The 18,162-nt window shown below is 36.5% G+C and overlaps 2 protein-coding genes across 2 annotated transcripts; one reads left to right on the top strand and one right to left on the bottom strand.

Moving 5' to 3' along the window:
• Positions 1 to 3,299: 3,299 nt before the first annotated feature.
• Positions 3,300 to 9,313, top strand: LOC136264583 (uncharacterized). The gene is made up of 7 exons (XM_066059348.1): positions 3,300 to 3,476; positions 4,050 to 4,269; positions 4,324 to 4,662; positions 6,029 to 6,852; positions 8,122 to 8,311; positions 8,390 to 8,650; positions 8,699 to 9,313. The coding sequence occupies exons 2-7, from the start codon at positions 4,067 to 4,069 to the stop codon at positions 9,225 to 9,227; spliced, it is 2,346 nt and encodes a 781-aa protein (XP_065915420.1). The 5' UTR covers positions 3,300 to 3,476; positions 4,050 to 4,066; the 3' UTR covers positions 9,228 to 9,313.
• Positions 9,314 to 13,979: 4,666 nt separating this feature from the next.
• Positions 13,980 to 15,800, bottom strand: LOC136264733 (E3 ubiquitin-protein ligase TRIM71-like). The gene has a single exon (XM_066059508.1). The coding sequence runs from the start codon at positions 15,798 to 15,800 to the stop codon at positions 14,178 to 14,180; it is 1,623 nt and encodes a 540-aa protein (XP_065915580.1). The 3' UTR covers positions 13,980 to 14,177.
• Positions 15,801 to 18,162: the final 2,362 nt, after the last annotated feature.

Here is an 18,162-nt window from a genome sequence, read left to right as displayed (position 1 = left end):
CTCTACAAGGTAACTTCTTCTAGCTGATCTTTCTACAGGGTGATTTGTTTGTAGCTGAATTCTCTACAAGGCAATTTGTTTGCAGCTGAATTCTCTACATGGTAGTTTCTTTGTAGCTGAACTCTCTACAATGTGACTTCTTCTAGCTGAACTCTCTACTGGGTGACTTGTTTCTAGCTGATCTCTCTACAGGGTGACTTGTTTCTAGCTGAACTCTCTACAGGGTGGTTTGTTTATAGCTGAACTCTCTACAAGGTAACTTCTTCTAGCTGATCTTTCTACAGGGTGATTTGTTTGTAGCTGAATTCTCTACAGGGCAATTTGTTTGCAGCTGAACTCTGCACATGGTAGTTTCTTTGTAGCTGAACTCTCTACAATGTAACTTCTTCTAGCTGAACTCTCTACAGGGTGACTTGTTTCTAGCTGATCTCTCTACAGGGTGACTTGTTTCTAGCTGAACTCTCTACAGGGTGATTTGTTTGTAGCTGAACTCTCTACAAGGTAACTTCTTCTAGCTGATCTTTCTACAAGGTGATTTGTCTGTAGCTGAATTCTCTACAGGGCAATTTGTTTGCTGCTGAACTCTCTACATGGTAGTTTCTTGTAGCTGAACTCTCTACAATGTAACTTCTTCTAGCTGAACTCTCTACAGGGTGACTTGTTTGTAGCTGAACCCTCTACAGGGTGATTTGTTTCTAGCTGAACTCTCTACAAGGTAACTTCTTCTAGCTGATCTTTCTACAGGGTGATTTGTTTGTAGCTGAATTCTCTACAGGGCGATTTGTTTGCTGCTGAACTCTCTACATGGTAGTTTCTTTGTAGCTGAACTCTCTACAATGTAACTTCTTCTAGCTGAACTCTCTACGGGTGACTTGTTTCTAGCTGATCTCTCTACAGGGTGACTTGTTTCTAGCTGAACTATCTACAGGGTGATTTGTTTGTAGCTGAACTCTCTACAAAGTGACTTCTTCTAGCTGATCTATCTACAGGATGACTTGTTTCTAACTGAACTCTCTACAGTGTGATCTGTTCATAGTGGAACTTTTTACTGGGTGATTTGTTTGCAGCTAAACTCTTTGCATGATTGTTTCTTTGTAACTGAACTCTCTACAAGGTAACTTCTTCTAGCTGATCTCTCTACAAGATGACTTGTTTCTAACTGAACTCTCTACAGTGTGATCTGTTCATAGCGGAACTTTTTACTGGGTGATTTGTTTGCAGCTAAACTCTTTGCATGATTGTTTCTTTGTAACTGAACTCTCTACAATGTGACTTCTTCTAGCTGATCTCTCTACAGGATGACTTGTTTCTAACTGAACTCTGTATAGTGTGATCTGTTCATAGCGGAACTTTCTGAATACTGGGTGATTTGTTTGCATCTAAACTCTTTGCATGATTGTTTCTTTGTAACTGAACTCTCTACAAGGTAACTTCTTCTAGCTGATCTCTCTACAGGGCAATTTGTTTGTAGCTGAATTCTCTACAGGGTGATTTATTTCAGCTGAACTCTCTACATGATGGCTTCTTTGTAGCTGAACTCTCTATTAGGTACCTTCCTCTAGCTGATCTGACTACAGAGTGACTTGTTTGTAGCTGAATTCCCTACAGAATAACTTGCAATGTAATATAACTGAGTAAATTATACACGCAGCTGAATGCTTTATTAGGGTGACTGTTCTATTAGAGTATCTCGATCTTGCATTTGCTGCACATAGTTGCCTTTCGAATCATAACTCAGTGAATTATAATCCGATTCTTCTGTACTACTGCAAGAACTTTCCATGATGATTATTCCAGCTACATACTGATTTTCAGTTTGTTGCTCTAAGCGGTTTGCCTGGTAGACACGAAAACTAATAGTTTTTTTATTCATAAAAATCGATCGCGTAATTTTGACACAGGTTGGGTTTTGTGTCATATCTCCATGGTCTTTATTCCGATTCCTTTCAAACCACAAAAAGGCACTCCTACGATGGTTGCTCCATCTACATATCAATTTTCAACTGATTCCTCCAAGGGGTTTACCCTGTAGGCGTGACAGACCTTCGACCTTATTTTACGCAAATAATCGGTCATAACTCCGTGAATGTTTATCGGATTCCTACCAAAGTTGGTACACAGATCCGCCTTACTGAGCCCTTTAAGTGTGCCAAATTTTAGCCCGATCCGAGCACGCATTCGTATTTTATGGCGGATTTTGCGAAGTGTGCGAAATGAAGAAGAAGTAGAAGAAGAAAATAACGAAGAAATTAAAACGAAATTTTGTTCGCTCGTATCTCGGAAATGGCTGGAGCGATTTTCTTCACATTTGGTATGTAGACTTCCCTAACTGGGCGGCACGTCTCTAGCAAATTTGGTTCCAATCGGATAAGGGATCACAGAGCTACATAGGTGTAAAAATTGCGATTTCTTTCTTCCTGTTAATATACTCACGGTGTGGCGCGCCGGCTTCTTGGGCCGCATGACACACTATCGTGTGTCTTGATTATGGCAAAACAAGGCTATATCGTTGTATATAACTCAGGCAAACCCTCTGTTGCTTTACTTGAACTAACCTACCCTCTAGACTCAGAACACAACATTCAATCTGCTAAGTTCAGAAAACAAAACAAGGCTGAGTATCATCAACTACTTGCGGAATTTGATCACTTAGCTACAGATCCCAAACTATTATGAAACTATTGAAATTAATGTGCTAGGTCACTACCCACCTTCTTCCATTCAGAACATCAAGAACTTTATTGACTTTGTACAACTTTCTGTAACCACCAAATCTTCCATCCGGCAGATCCTCGACAATGCTGCTTGTCAATGTATGTCATGTTCGCAAAAGATTTTCTTGGCCAGGAATTGTAGTGACTGGTCAACCGAGCACTTATCTTAATTTTGTCTTGTAATTATTGTTTTTGCTGTTGTTATTAGTCTTTTTGTTGCTTTTTTTTACATGTACACACTCCTTGCCGTCCACAATATCTCATTTTACTTGATCTGACTGTGGTTGCACGAGACCGAGGACTAATAATGTATTGTATGTATCATCTTATTAGCTACTTATGATGGTTCTCTCTCTCTTTTAAATTTAGCTTAGTGGCATTCTCAATTTCCTTTGCCTTTCCCGCATGCATCACTATAGGAAATGTGATAAATGTCAATATTTTGTCCACGCAGTGTGATCATACCGGCGTAGCTAATTCGGGCGGAGGACGGGAAGCTATACATCCTAGAGTATTATAGCTATTCCACATCGTAAAATTACGCAACTTTATCGATAGCTATATCTATGGTTAACTGACCTTCGTATTGCATTTACTGATTTAGCTACTTTTGCTGCCTTTGTCAGTTTGCATCCAGGCTATCCTCTCGATTATATACTAGCTAACGGGCTTTGAATTTTGTCCGAGTTTCCGGCTGTCAGCAGTGTAGCTAGCTACAGTACGCAAGTTTACGACGACGGAAGTGCATATAGAGAGATCAAGGTAGAAATTTAACTCTAGCTACTATAAAGATTGGCAGTACAGCAATCATGTAGCTATATTTTTGTACGTATGCTTATACGTTGTTATATACGTTCTGTATCTAGATCATGCGCGAGTATAAGCTATAGCTAGCTATTAGCTATATCTAGCAAAGCAACATAGTAAAAACGACTTAGTGACCGTCACTACTATTTGTGGCAAATCCCAGTGAAAGTCACTGACGAAGTAGTGACGGTCACTGGAAATTGCCACAAAATGTAGGTGACAGTCAATAGATCATTTTTACAGTGAAAGCTGGAAGATTATGACAATGCTGCGTGACTGCGGATTGCTGGAGTGACATCGTGGGGCTAAAAGGACTGAATAGAGAGAGATAGTTAGTTACTCCTATAACTATATAGTCGCACCAATTAGCTAATGGCGGGTGTATATGCATGCGGCCGCACGGCGCCGAACATATGTACATGTATATACATTTGGAATGTTTCTGTACTAGCTAGCTATAGGTCTACAGCACCTCAATATAGTCAACCGACCTTCTTATTTTATTTTGCTGTCTTTGTTTTTATCCAGGTTACAGCTATCCTATTATGAGCAAGAAGATGAAGGTGTGTGTGGTAGGTGCTGGGGGAGCAGGCTTGTGCGCTGCTCGCAACCTGAGTCGATTGTCACAATTATTCCAAGTAGACGTGTTTGAGCAAACAGAAAGTGTAGGTGGTACCTGGGTGTACACCCCAGAAACTGGAACTAGAAATGGTCTACCAATCCACCAGAGTATGTACAAGAACCTTCGGTGAGTTGCAAAAGTTAGCTAGGCTTGTAAATTTTTCTGGTTTTGGCTTTGCAGGACTAATGAGCCGAAAGATATAATGGCCTACTTGGACTTTCAGTTTGATCCTCATCTTCCATCTTACATCCATCACACTGATATGCAGAATTACCTGCAGCATTATGCAAACCACTTCAACATAATGCCCCTAATTCATTTCAATACTGTAGTGACCAGCATTACCTCAAATTGCACGGAGTACACGCCACCTCTGATTGGGGATATCCAGTTTCCAGTAAACCAAGATGATCCACCAAACACTGGTTTCACTTTTCACGAGTGGAAAGTTACCACCCAGAATGTGTTGAGTGAAGTGACTAATACAGAGGTCTATGATGCAGTGATGGTATGCAATGGGTAAGTTAATGCACTGTATTGTAGAGGGTGTGTGGAACCACTCAATAACTACAATGTAGGCAAGTGTGTCTATTTTTATAACTCTGGAAGATGAGTTGTACAATCAGGCACTGAACAAGAAATAAATCAACTGATGGGGGGTGATAGTTGGCCGAGGTTCACAACACATTAATTTTACTTGTCATTTGTACATGTTATACCATGCAATATGCCTAGCTTGTGTGTTGCACAGGTGTACAAATAAAAAGTTTGCCTAAACTATGTACTGGTATATTATCACCTATATACCGGCATAGTATACTCAGGCCAGGTCTGCAAGCTGACTTTACAAATGAATTAAATACAGCTTTATTAAATCTAAAGTTATAGGCAGGTGAGTGGCTGGAGCATTGTATTTACAACACCATAATTAACTGCTACCATATTTGCCACTTGCCTTTTAATCTCAAAAACTCGCAAAATTTTGTGTTGGAGATGGCACAGTGCATGGTTTAGGTGGCTAATGTTACTGATATCCTCACAGGAAGACAAGAGTGAGAAACAGGAAGCAAGCATTTTTGAAGTATAAACATATTGAGGAGGAAGTTTTTATGCACTAACTTTGAAGTGGTTTATACTTCAAAGGTACTAGCCAGTTTCCAGCATATCTTATAGGTGTAGTCTAGGTGTGTGTATATAGGCACAAGTTTCTTATAGTGCCATAGCCATTCCAACTGCCACAAATTTCTTCACCAATATATATTTATTTATGTAAGGGACTCCAGACATCAGGTGAATTCTGAATGCCATTTTATAACATTAGTATACCTTAATACAATCCTTACAAATGGTCAACCTATTCATATGGCTTTAAAGGAAACAGGTGGTCATTGCTGGGTGACACTGTTACCCTTCCATGAAAAGTTTCTTATGAATGCAACTTCCTACTTAATGCATTTCTTAGCACCATACGATGCATTTACAGTGTTCTAATGGATTGTTGTATAGTAGACTGATATGATTGTTTGTCTTTTATTACAAGAAATCCATGGTAAAGTGTTTTATGTGATTAGTATTTATACACAGTTGTTTATACACATGCGTATGATATCACTACTTAGTATTGCATGATGTAGTGAGTAGCTAGCCACCCCATCCACCCCTCTGGACCAGTACTTAGAAATATATATATATATATATATATATATAAGTTTAGTGAATATATACAGTACCTTATCTTTGAACTAATAATCAGTAGTCAGATTGTGCCATACTGTGTTTTACAACTGGTTTACGATCCTGGTGGTAACATCTGATCCACCCACATACCATACTACAGTAAAATTATACTATCTGTATTCTACTAATGTTCATTTCATGTTCATAGACACCATTCTACTCCATGGAAACATGATATAGCTGGTTTGGAGAATTTTCCACCTAGCAGAATTATCCACAGTCACTCATATCGTACCCCAGCAAGCTATCATGGTCAGACAGTGTTGGTAGTGGGAGCAGGATATTCAGGCAAAGATATCATCCTGGATGTGGTTACTGTCGCATACCAAGTTGTGCTGAGCAGCAGGAAGAAGCCAGTGACATGCCCTCTTCCTGATAATGTAAAACAGTTTGCGGAAATAGAGCAAGTTCAGCAAGGTGGAGTCGTCCTTTTCAAAGATGGGAAGACACTCTCACCCAATTCTATCATAATATGTAATGGCTACAATTTCAGCTTTCCATTCCTGGACAAGACATGTGACCTTACTCTTGATGAACGATGGATGTCTCCACTATATAAGCACATCTTCAATGCTGTACACCCATCCATGGCATTTATTGGCATCAACTTAGCTGTCGTAGCTTTTCCTACATTTGACCTGCAATGTCGTTGGGTGCTGTCTGTGTGGTCAGGGCTTTCCAAACTGCCGTCTGCTGACAAAATGATTGAAGCTTGTGATGCAGAACGCATACAACAAGAATCAAATGGAGTGCCGAAGAAATATGCCCACAAGTTAGCTGCTAAACAATGGGATTATTACTATGATGTGGCAACTAGTGGAGGAAACTCCACACTCAATTATGGCCTACGTCTGTTGTATGACACTGGCACTGCCTACCGAGAGACAAACTTGATTGACTACAAGAACTTTCAGCATATTATGACTGGCCACTCAACATTCTTGTCAATTACAGACTCAAAAACTCCTAAAGGTATTATGAGCAAACAACATTACAATGTATATATATATATATATATATATAGGTGTCTTATACGTAACTCAGGAAATCATAGCTAAGTGTTATAATTTTAAATGCAAAGTATTTTTATTTTGATAGCTAAATGGCCAAATAATAGTTTGTAGTGAAACTTTTAACAGAAAAAAGGGAAGTGAATTCTTATAAATTCTTGTGTGTAGTAAGGAGATAACCACAATCTGAGATCACTGGCAGCTGGATCTCCACAATGACATTAACATAATATGATACCTTGCTTGAGCCCAAGCTGGTTATACCATACATTCTGATCTTCATCCTCAATAAAATTGACCTTGTACCCTAGACTCTAGGTAGAATTCTTTGCAAAATCACGTTCACACTAGCTGTGATTCTAACGAATCAATTATAATACACTTTTACAAATTAATGATCAACGATTTTCTTTGATCAAATGGTATATAGCTTGACTTCTGACTTCCACATTGACCAAGAGTAAAGAGCAGAGATGAAGTGCCATCATCTTGTCACTGTACAGATCTACAATGAAATCAACCATATATAGTGTCATGCTCCAAATCAAATTCCCATGTGGGGGTAGGGCTGAGGTAATTATTCTTATGTTTTTTTTGCATTATTCTATTCAGAATGTCCTGGAAAAAGCTTGCATTATGCTCCAAAACATATGCATTATTCTCAAAATTATTCCAATAAATTGAAATAGAAATGTAGAATTGACTGTTTATTTAAAATTCTGTGGTTAATTATTGCACATAAACAAGATATTTCATTGTTCTAATAGAGTAGTATGCAAAAATAGGATAGATTGCTTTATTAGAGTATATATAGGTGAATGTTCTATTAGAGTATCTCGATCTGGTGACTGTTCTATTAGAGTATATCGATCGTTCATTCATATAATTCTTTCAAAATGCTAGCATTATGCTAGAATAATGATTTCTGGCATTATGCTGAAAATTATTCCGGCATATTTACCAAACCCCTATGTGGGGGTATAGCTAATAAAGCATAATTATTTTAAATTTCATACAGTTAACACTGATGGTTAATTTTCCAGGTCTACGGCAGTGTCACAGTGTCACAAATGTTAATTTGTAGTGCTCAGAAAGCACACACACACACACACACACACACACACACACACACACACACACACACACACACACACACACACACACACACACACAGAGTGAATGTACACTTATACTACTTGCTCATCTATGGATGATTTTATTTTGCTTGCAGACATTGAGGCAAAGCCCAAAATCAAGATAGCAGTCATTGGAACTGGTATATCAGGGTTGTGTGCTGTGAGACATTGTTGTAAGTTTTTGGACCGTGTGTCTGTGACTATGTATGAAGAAGGAGCCCAGATAAAGTCGTGGTGGGATCACTGTACAGTAAATGGAGGAAAACCACCTGGGGAATATCTTAGGTAAGCTGCTTAGTATATTTTGCTATATTTTGGGGACCACAACATTTAATTGCTTAATTTATTGTGTTGTTGCTTTAGAACCACTTTGCCAGCTGATCTGGCTGGTTTTCAGGATTTTGCCTTTCAACCCAACACTGATACATTTCCCACTCCAGCTCAAATACTGAAGTACTTACAAGATTATTGTGAACACTACAACCTGCTTCAGCATGTGGAGTTCAACCATAAAGTGAACCATGTGAGCTTGAAGGAGGATGGCAAATGGTTTGTTAAAGTCACAGATCTCAACAACAACCAATCATCATGTGAAGAGTTTGACAATGTATTTGTGTGTTCAGAGTAAGTGTATAGTCTGTGTTGAATTATAAAATTGTTGTTTTTTTGTAGCTTACTGAATCAATTTACTGCACCAGTGGAAGACTTTAAGATGGAAAAAACCCACCTACAAAATAAATTTGATTTATATGCTAACACTTTAGCATACCTTGATGATTCTTGTGGTGTCACCACTGACAGCAAATGTGGAATACAACATCTCTATATTCACACGTTCAATGCATACCACCCCAGCATGGCATTTCTGGGCACACTTACAAATATCTCGTTTGCTTATTGTGACATGCAGGTCATGTGGGCATTGAGGGTGTGGCTGGGCTTGCAGCAACCACCACTGCAATCAACAACTGAGATACTTGAGGAGTGTAATCAAACTAACCATAGTGCCCACTGCCACTTGGATTTAGTACATATTTATAATGATTTAGCCCATTATTCTGAAATGCAGCCCGCAAGTCCAGTATTTACTGCAGTGATGGGCCATGTTTTCAAAAGCCGGGAGACTGATCATCTTCAATCAAAGAATGAAAACTATAACATCATCAGCCAACAGCATTGGATTTTAACCAATAATAACTAAACTGAAGTGTTTATAACCTTATGCATTTAAAAATCTGTACAGTGTTTGTTTTCAAAGTCATTAGATAGTTATAGTGTAGCAGTGAACCTCCCTATATATATATATATATATATATATATATATATATATATATATAAACAGTGATTACTGCTGTTTTACAAATTGTTACATCTGAGCACAACCATGCAAGTTATGTGAAATGCTCCAATTGACCTTGTCATAGAATTGTAACAATACATGGGGAGCTATATAGTACAATTGCACTTTCCAAGAAGGTATTACATCATCACCATCAGAGTTGGGGGTAACTAGTTACTTTTGTAACTAAGTTACATAACTGATTACTTTTAAAGTAACTAGTAATATAACTAGTTACTTGCTTTGTAACTAGTAACTTGTAACTAGGAGTAATTGTCTGAAAAGTAACTAAGTTACAATTGTAACTAATTACAATAGTTACATTGTAACTATAACTAATTATGCTTTAAAAGCAAGAGCACTTCAATTTTTGTGCCATAAATGTTACAGCCACATTAAGTAGACAGATGCTGTGTACTGTTCTCTATGATTCAGCTTGAATAACAGACGTAGCAATAATTAAAACTGACCTGAAATAGCCACAGAATTATTATTTTAAGTGCACATATGTATTGCATCCCTTAATGATGCATATTTGAGCAAAATTCATGTTACAAAAGCTAAAAACAAGTCATAATTTATACTACGAAAGTAACTAGTAACTAGAGTACTTAGTTACCTTTCAAAAGGTAACTGTAACTATAACTAAGTTACATGAGATAAAAGTAATGCGTAACTAGTAATTAGTTACATTTCTGAAGTAACTACCCCAACTCTGATCACCACATTATTATCCAGTTAACATTCCATGGCTTCTGATGAGATGATATACTAATGATGAGTAGGCCACATGGTCACAACATGGATATTATGTAATAGCATGATATAGTGTATCAAACATGTACATAATACTACCATGAAAAACCAAAATATTGTCACATTACACATAGACACACGATCTGTAGCATGTATATGTGAGGGGGCATAGGAAAAGGGACCTATAGCGACCTTTTAAACTTTTGAGTAAACTCAGTAAATTTTCGTTTATTGTTAGGTAAATATGGTAAATTATATATATTAGGAAATTACACTTGTATTTAAATTCTTCATACCTTTTGAAACAATTGAGTATTGACTTGAAATTTGAAATATGAATAGTTGGTAAGTTGTGGAATTCTTTGATTAGCATAACTCAAATTCCATGACCAACTGCTATAGGTCCCTTTTCCTATGCCCCTCACATATTATGACAGATCAGTTGATGAACTCAGGACTCACCACATATAAACAAATACACGAAATTAACAAGGAGAAAACATCGTGACCACCTGGCAGACTCCTGTAAGTCATGGTGTTCAAGTGTAAATTGGATGGCTGCAGGTTTGAGGCCGCCCAGGTGCAGTCATGGATTTTTTCTTCTTTCTGCACATTTCAAACATACTTCATTAAACAGGCTGTAGGATCAAATTTCCTACAGACCTTCAGCACTTGTGCTTTAAAGCCTTAATAAATAAATATGATAAAATCTCCCAACTTTGACTTAGAATTCCGGCCCCAAAAATACATCTAATTACTAAGGCTGCATGACCTGGTAAATGTATACTATAACAGTCCAGAGGATCTACCAACGTCTAGCTCTAGTAGCAGTAAATTAATATTGATATTATCCGGAAAAATAGCTACTGATAAGATGTAAAGGGAATTAAGGAGTAAAACAGTTTACAGGAGCAGGTACATAATTATTTTGGTCACTTGGGATAGGGACAGAGGTAGTAATGTAAGTATGTAGATTGAAGCTATTTTTCACTTTAGGATGAATCAATTAATTGGTAAGCTATTCCAAAATCTGGCCATCATCCATCATTACTACTCCCTTGGGTTTAAAAAGCTTCTTTTTAAAGATCAGTACTTCAATGACAGACAGTTTGAACAGCTGTCAGTGGAGGCAAGAGCAAAATTAAACAAATCTGTTAACAACTCTTATTATATAGCAGTATGTTAAAGGTACATATTAAGTTGTATGTACTACTGTACGTACATACCATATTTTAATGCAAAATATCACTCAACACATATACTTTCTGACCATACATACACACACCAGCACACACACACACACGTCACTGTTATATAGCTGTTTAATGTACATGTGATTATCAATTTGACCTTGACAAAACCATGCATGGATCCTGAAACATTAATATAGATACATCATAGTAACAAGTTATTGTAGTATACAAGTTAACTACTTTGTATAGGCATGTTGTGGGGGCATGTTTCTTGAGCAATTAAATTCGGGGTACACATTGGTTGGATGTTTATTAATTGTATAACTTAGCACCATTCCTTCCTTTGATGTGTAATACCCATACTAGTATAGCAATAAAGCTGATAAAAATGGTCTCCACTAGCATTATATAGTTAGCTTACTTAGCTAACACATTTAATTCACATTGCAGTCATGACTATAACTATAAACTGTGTGACTGAAGTTGTAGTGTGACTCTAAGTGACCTTGGGACTGTCATTTTCAACATCTCTACTAAATCAAATTGTTTTATATTTTTTCACATTTTATAGCGCCGTTTCTAGAAAGCATACAGCCTAGCTTTAGCAGTTGCTTTACCTATGCAAAGTCACAGCAAAGAGAAATTCTTTCTGACACCTACGTTAGTTAGCAGCCATAATTCATTTGGCGGGTTTGGGGATTAATGTTAACATGTATGGATACTTGACTACTTATTTAACTTCCTTGCTGTTCATGATCAGTTACACACTGTCCCAGGTTGCATTTAGCTCAGTATCATCTAAAGTAGGCTAGCCATAGCCTTTGTTGGAAGTAGCTAACTATATCATGCATAGCTAACTATATCATGCATGATAGCATGTATGTGCTGATCTCAGCATCAATACTTTGTTGTTTTAATAAAATTACAATGTTGCTTTTCTTTGCTATAATAATATAGCTACTTCATAAAGATATTAAATAGATGAATAACCTTGATACAGTAGATGGGTCTGTCTTAAATGCCATATTTTTCTTTTGCCACACATAATATAATAAAGTTTCTAGCACCAATTGTCTTATAGCCTCCCATTCTGGTTGTGAGTCCTCTTATCACACTACAATCATCCTCACTATTATCTTCATGATCAACTCATAACACGGACAAATCCTGAAACTATAATAACTAATAGCTATAGCTACAGTGTAGTTTCCTATTCTAGTTAATACCACTTAGTTAAGTATCCTGGCAATAAAATATATATCCAATCAGAGCAGACAATTTCTGATACAGGGCTAACGACACACCCCTCAAGTGTGATTATTTGTATCAGAATACTACAGTAGGTTAATTGTTATGAAAAGATGACCATCATTATGGCTGCAAAAAAGCCCACAAAACAACAAATGGTTAAAAGTATAGCAAATTAAACAAGCAAATTGAAGAAATGTTAATCTCATGATTATTGCACACTTGAATATACTCTTACAAAAGTACACAGCATATTCTAGCTTGTTCTGTATTGTAATACTCTCTGTTGGAGCAGATTTTGTAGGATACCAGCAGCTTTCATTTTCTTTACTTCTTTGCAAGACTTTATGCCCTTCAGTATTAATCACATGGAGCCCAAGTCTCGAGGTATATACAGTAGGTTTAACATGTTAAATCCCTTCTATTGAGATCTTCTCAATCACCATAACAACTCTGAACAGAATTTAGTTGAATGGCTGCACAATATAATAGGAAGACCCGTGTAGTTTTGAAACTGCAGTGTGTAAAAGTTGGATGTATATCTAAATTATGCACCCACTAATCTTTAGATGTGTTGATTGCATCTTCCAACATAATTTGCATTGTTCACATTATACTTATGTTGCTTTCACTGACTTGTAACCATAAAGGGAATTTCTACCACATAATTCAGCAATAATTTTTTTTTTTAATTTCTCCGTCTCTAATATAGCCTAGATATTTTATCCCCCACTATATTAAACTTCCTATCCTCAATAAAGAGTTATAACTAGACACTACTATTCCCTTTGCTTCTGACTATACTGAACTAGATACTGTACGATTGTTTCTGCTATCTTAATAGAACTACCATGCAGGAGAGAGTATGTATATATGTACTCTAGTGTATAAAGGAACTACATATAAAACATAACTACTTTTGTGCACCTGGTTGCACAAAGCTGAAATGTGTAATTTGAAGTAGTGTAAAGTCTTTTAATTGGCCATATTTATTGAAGATAACGCATTATATATATCACAGTAATAAATGTGACCAGTATTCGTACATGTACTAACAGATGTCCCTTGTGTTGTAGAGATTAATGCCTGCATGCTGGATAAAGAAAGAAAATGGCAATTCATTGGTCGCTTGAAGAGTACAACCAACTGTCAACAATGAAACTATTGTGCCCAAAATACTTTATGTATGTAGTTACAGTTGAAATTTCCACTATTATGTCATTAGCTATGTACACAGCAAGATTTTAATTTCCATACTCTATAAATTTCATGCATATGAACATTTCTTTTAAATTGCCCCTTCATGAATTGAAGTTGACTGCTTATGTACAGATAGTATAGTGATAACACATGAGGCACCTGCACTACTTATGTTTAGTGAGCTGTTGTTTACGTTGTTGAAAAGTGCTGAATTTTTTTTTGCAAATAATGTAATATAAAAGCTAATGCACGCATACACACTAAATAACTCAGGTAACTACAACAAAAAGAGAATAAAGTAGTTACAAGTTTACAGTAATATGAAAAACTTGCATGTTATAAACTTGTGCATAACTACAATAGCAATGTAATAGCCAAAACTACAGTTTGCATATATAGAGTATAATTGTTGCAATTAATAATCAGAGAAAATCTGGATTCTTTTGTTGGAATAATCACAGACATAAACGCTACCGTTAGGAGTACAGGCTATTGCTCGGGGAGCTGAAAACTGACCAGCACTAGAGCCACTCGATCCAAAGCAGTGTATGAAGACACCATCTTTGTCAAAGATTGATACACGATTGTTACCTAGCTCAGTTACAAGGATAAAGTCATATAAATCAATAGCCAGACCAAATGGATTGCTCAGTTGACCCCCATCACTACCCTGTGTACCAATCTTGTCCACATAGTTACCATCAAGAGTAAATATGGAGATGCAGTGATGACCATAGTCAGTAACAAGTACCTGATTGGTACTGGTAACTGCTACATTATAGGGATTGTCCAAATGATCTGACCCAAAAGTGTTGCTGAACTGGCTATTACACAAAAATACTGAGATGCGGTTATTACCTTCATCAGCAACATAAATTTTGTCACTGTATACTGTGATACCTGCTGGACTGGATAGCTGACCATCACCCGATCCTTTGTTGCCGAACTGTAGTAAGTAGCCACCATCGATGTCAAATTTCTTCACCCTGTTGTTATTATGATCGACCACATACAAGTGGTTGTTGGCATCAAATGCTAATCCACGAGGATTACTAAACTGGCCATTTCCATTGGACTCAATTTTTTTAGCCACCTGGTCTTTATCATCAAATATGCACACACAATGGTTGGAATAATCTGCTACTGCCCACACACCATCCTTGCCAAATGCAATACCCCATGGCTCACCCATCTTTCCATCATCATTCACTATCTTGCTAGGTTTATCTAGTGTAGTGTGATGACGTATTAAAATGTTGAACGGACATTTTTCGTTAATGTTCTGTTCCTTAATAGTTGCTGAAACCTCCACCTCTCCAGGTTGGGTGGGTACAAAGGAGGCTGTATAGCTGTCATCTTGGTTTTTTTCAACCCTAACTGTAATAACATCTCCTGTTTTTGGCTTTGCTTGAGCAGCTATTTTACTATCTCCTTTTCTGCTAGGATGATGATTGTCATCTTTGGTTATAATTGTGAGTTTCACCTCCTTATCAACCTGTCCATAGGCTGGAATGTATGCAATTGCAGTATTGAATGTGGAATTATCACCATATGAGAGATTGCCAAAGAAAGGAAAGGAATGCTCATGCTCTTTGCTAAAATTCATATTTGCTAATTCTACTGGTTCAATGTCTAGGTTTTTGTAACTTTTATCTAGTCTATTCACATCTTCAGTTATTTGTTTTTTCATAAACAATGCTTCATGATTATCTGACCGAATCTTCACTACCTCGCTCAACTTTTTCGAACACTCAAGTTGGTCATGATTATGTTTAAGCTGCTGTAGTTGTAACAAAGCTGCCTTCTTCTTTTGTGCTGATACTTCATGTAACTCTTGCTTCAAATTTTTTCTTTGTTGTTTCAATGTTTGTTCTACCTGGTCAAAGTAACTATCAATTTCTTGCTCAACCTCAGCAGCTTGTAACTCAATCTTCTCAATGGTGGAAGAAACCTTTTTCTCACTTGTGGTTAATTTATCAATCATATCATCTACTGGTTTAATAACTTCATCCATCTTGTCTAGATGTTGTTTTGCCATCTTTTTCACAGCATCATGCTTGTGTCCTGCATGGTCTTTTATAGTACAATAGTGACATACCAACTGGTCACATGTTTCACAGTAGAAACTTAGTTTTTTTTCATGTTCATTACACCGTTCTTTTTTTGATGAGCTTAATTGCAAGTTGATATCTTTCTTCTCAGATCGTATTTCATCAAGCTGTAGTACACTGTGACCTTGATGGTCTCTGCTGATTGCATGAAGCTGAGTGCAATCTTTGCAGTGTAATATAGCACAATCGGTGCAAAGTGATATTGCTGGCTGATTTTTAACACAAACATTGCATATTACTGCTTCATTTTTTTCTATTTTTTGCTTTATTACTATATCATCTGCAAGACGGGTAAAGAAAGAATGATTTGGTAGTTCTTTTAGCCCATCAGAAGTGACTGAAGTCGTCTTCTTACACACAATACAAGTCAAGTCAGAGTCTTTCTGCAATTTCACAAGACACTCTTCACAGTATACATGCAAACAAGGAAGATACTTTGGTCCCTTATATAGTTCATGGCAAACAGGGCAAAGGAGGTAATCTGTAAAAGCTTGATCAGTGGCCATTTTGAAAGTAGAAATCTAAGCAACACAATCTAAAAGAGTTGAATTTATAGATTTACATAAATTATAAAATTGCATAATTGCATAAATGATTATACATACATATAAATGTATCCATATAAACATGCCATTATTAAAATATATTATTATTGACATCATGAAATGGCTGCCACCTTTGACTTCACAACTTTTTTCAACTAGGCTTTGTAAGGCCACACCCTTTTTATACAGCTTGGCTGTTTTGCATGGCTTTTATAGTACTTGTATTTTAAATACCACCATAAACCGGCTTTGGAGCCTGTTTTTACACATATCATTGTTCTTATTCACAGACAAACTAGTGCACCAGTACAGAAAAATACCTACCAATCCAATACCAAAACCAAAGGATCTACGTAGCTATGCAATAACCAATTAGTTAATAGTTACTGATAATTGCTCTATAATTTTGTGCTTGCTTGTTCATGGTTATAGCTAAATATAATGTTTTTGCACAGTAAATTTGTATACATGATTGTACTATGTGTCTATAAAGATTTTTATTTTGCAGTGACTGTTCTATAGAGATACTATCTCAATTTTTCAAACAAAACATGGTGAGTTGCATTTGTTTATCTTTTAACAAAGCAAATCATGTATCTTTTTATGTTAGAATACAATTTCTAGTCTTTTACTAGCATAGCATTTATTATAATGAAGACAAGTGGGTCTTGCTGATCGATACCAAAATGGCTATACTGTCGGCTTCGATTTGATGGAATACTTGAGAAATTACAAGTATTGCATTGCAGAGTTGATTTGACACTTTTGTAATACTGTAAGGCCATTCCAAGTGGCATTCCTGTTTCTGATCCTTGCTAAATTAAGAAGTGGAGGGTTTGGTTATTATACCATTATTCACATGCAAGTTAACTTAGTCAAATTTACTATTAGCTAATAGAAAAATCAATAAAAACTCTGAGCAAGTAATAAAAACTGCATGCATTTAAGTACATAGCTGCAGCTGTGAAACAGCAGCAAATACTATAAAATATTTACGCAGAATGCATTGTAGATAGCTGGTAATCTGAAGTATGGGACAAATCGTACTGAAAATTGTGATATTCTCTTCCAGCAAGCTTTCTGGTGCTTAAAATAAACATATTCATGTACAACTTTTTTTGTACAGTTTCATAAGGGTTCAATAGTATCACATTAGTAGTGAGGCTTAATTATAATCATTACTGTGGTTGACCACCAGTTCATGTCATTCGCAAATGAATAATTATAATTTTGTTATGTAAGCACAAATCATCACAGTATTTAATAAGATCGGAGCACTCTTATTACAAGCCTCAATACAAAAATGAACTAGTCACTGGTTATTCAAGATACGGCTGTCAAATTTTGGATGGGCAAGCAGCAGTAAATAAGCTGCAATTGTGTAGAAGCCAATTTTTGCTACTCACTTCCACCTGGCAGTGGTGAATTTATTTCAAATCATTGTGCAACATGGGTAGAATTAATGCGTGAACTATAAAAACCTGAAATGCAATATCAAAAGCGACAGCTAAGAAATGGCTGCAATGATATACACTGTCACTTAATTTGTAACATTATAAATAATTGACATAATATCATTGCAGCCATTTCTTAGCTGCCACCTTTGATATCACATCCTTTTCATACTAGCCTATATTTGGAAAGCCGCACCCTTATTCACAGCTTGGCTATTATTACTTGAAGATTTTACTTCCTGGAAAGCTTTGTCACTTTGCTCATTTCACCAATGGCTTTGTTTCTAAAT

Source organism: Dysidea avara, chromosome 8 (genome assembly GCF_963678975.1).
Source record: "Dysidea avara chromosome 8, odDysAvar1.4, whole genome shotgun sequence".
In the NCBI taxonomy this organism is placed as follows: domain Eukaryota; kingdom Metazoa; phylum Porifera; class Demospongiae; order Dictyoceratida; family Dysideidae; genus Dysidea; species Dysidea avara.
This window is presented reverse-complemented; position numbering and strand designations above follow the sequence as displayed.

What these genes read in the sequence shown, in the direction of transcription:
- LOC136264583 (XM_066059348.1), top strand. Translation starts at nt 4,067, where the DNA reads ATGAGCAAGAAGATGAAGGTGTGTGTGGTAGGTGCTGGGGGAGCAGGC. An exon ending in AGACTCAAAAACTCCTAAAG is followed by an intron (nt 6,853 to 8,121) that starts GTATTATGAGCA and finishes TTTTGCTTGCAG; the next exon opens with ACATTGAGGCAAAGCCCAAA. An exon ending in CCACCTGGGGAATATCTTAG is followed by an intron (nt 8,312 to 8,389) that starts GTAAGCTGCTTA and finishes TTGTTGCTTTAG; the next exon opens with AACCACTTTGCCAGCTGATC.
- LOC136264733 (XM_066059508.1), bottom strand. Translation starts at nt 15,800, where the DNA reads ATGGCAAAACAACATCTAGACAAGATGGATGAAGTTATTAAACCAGTA.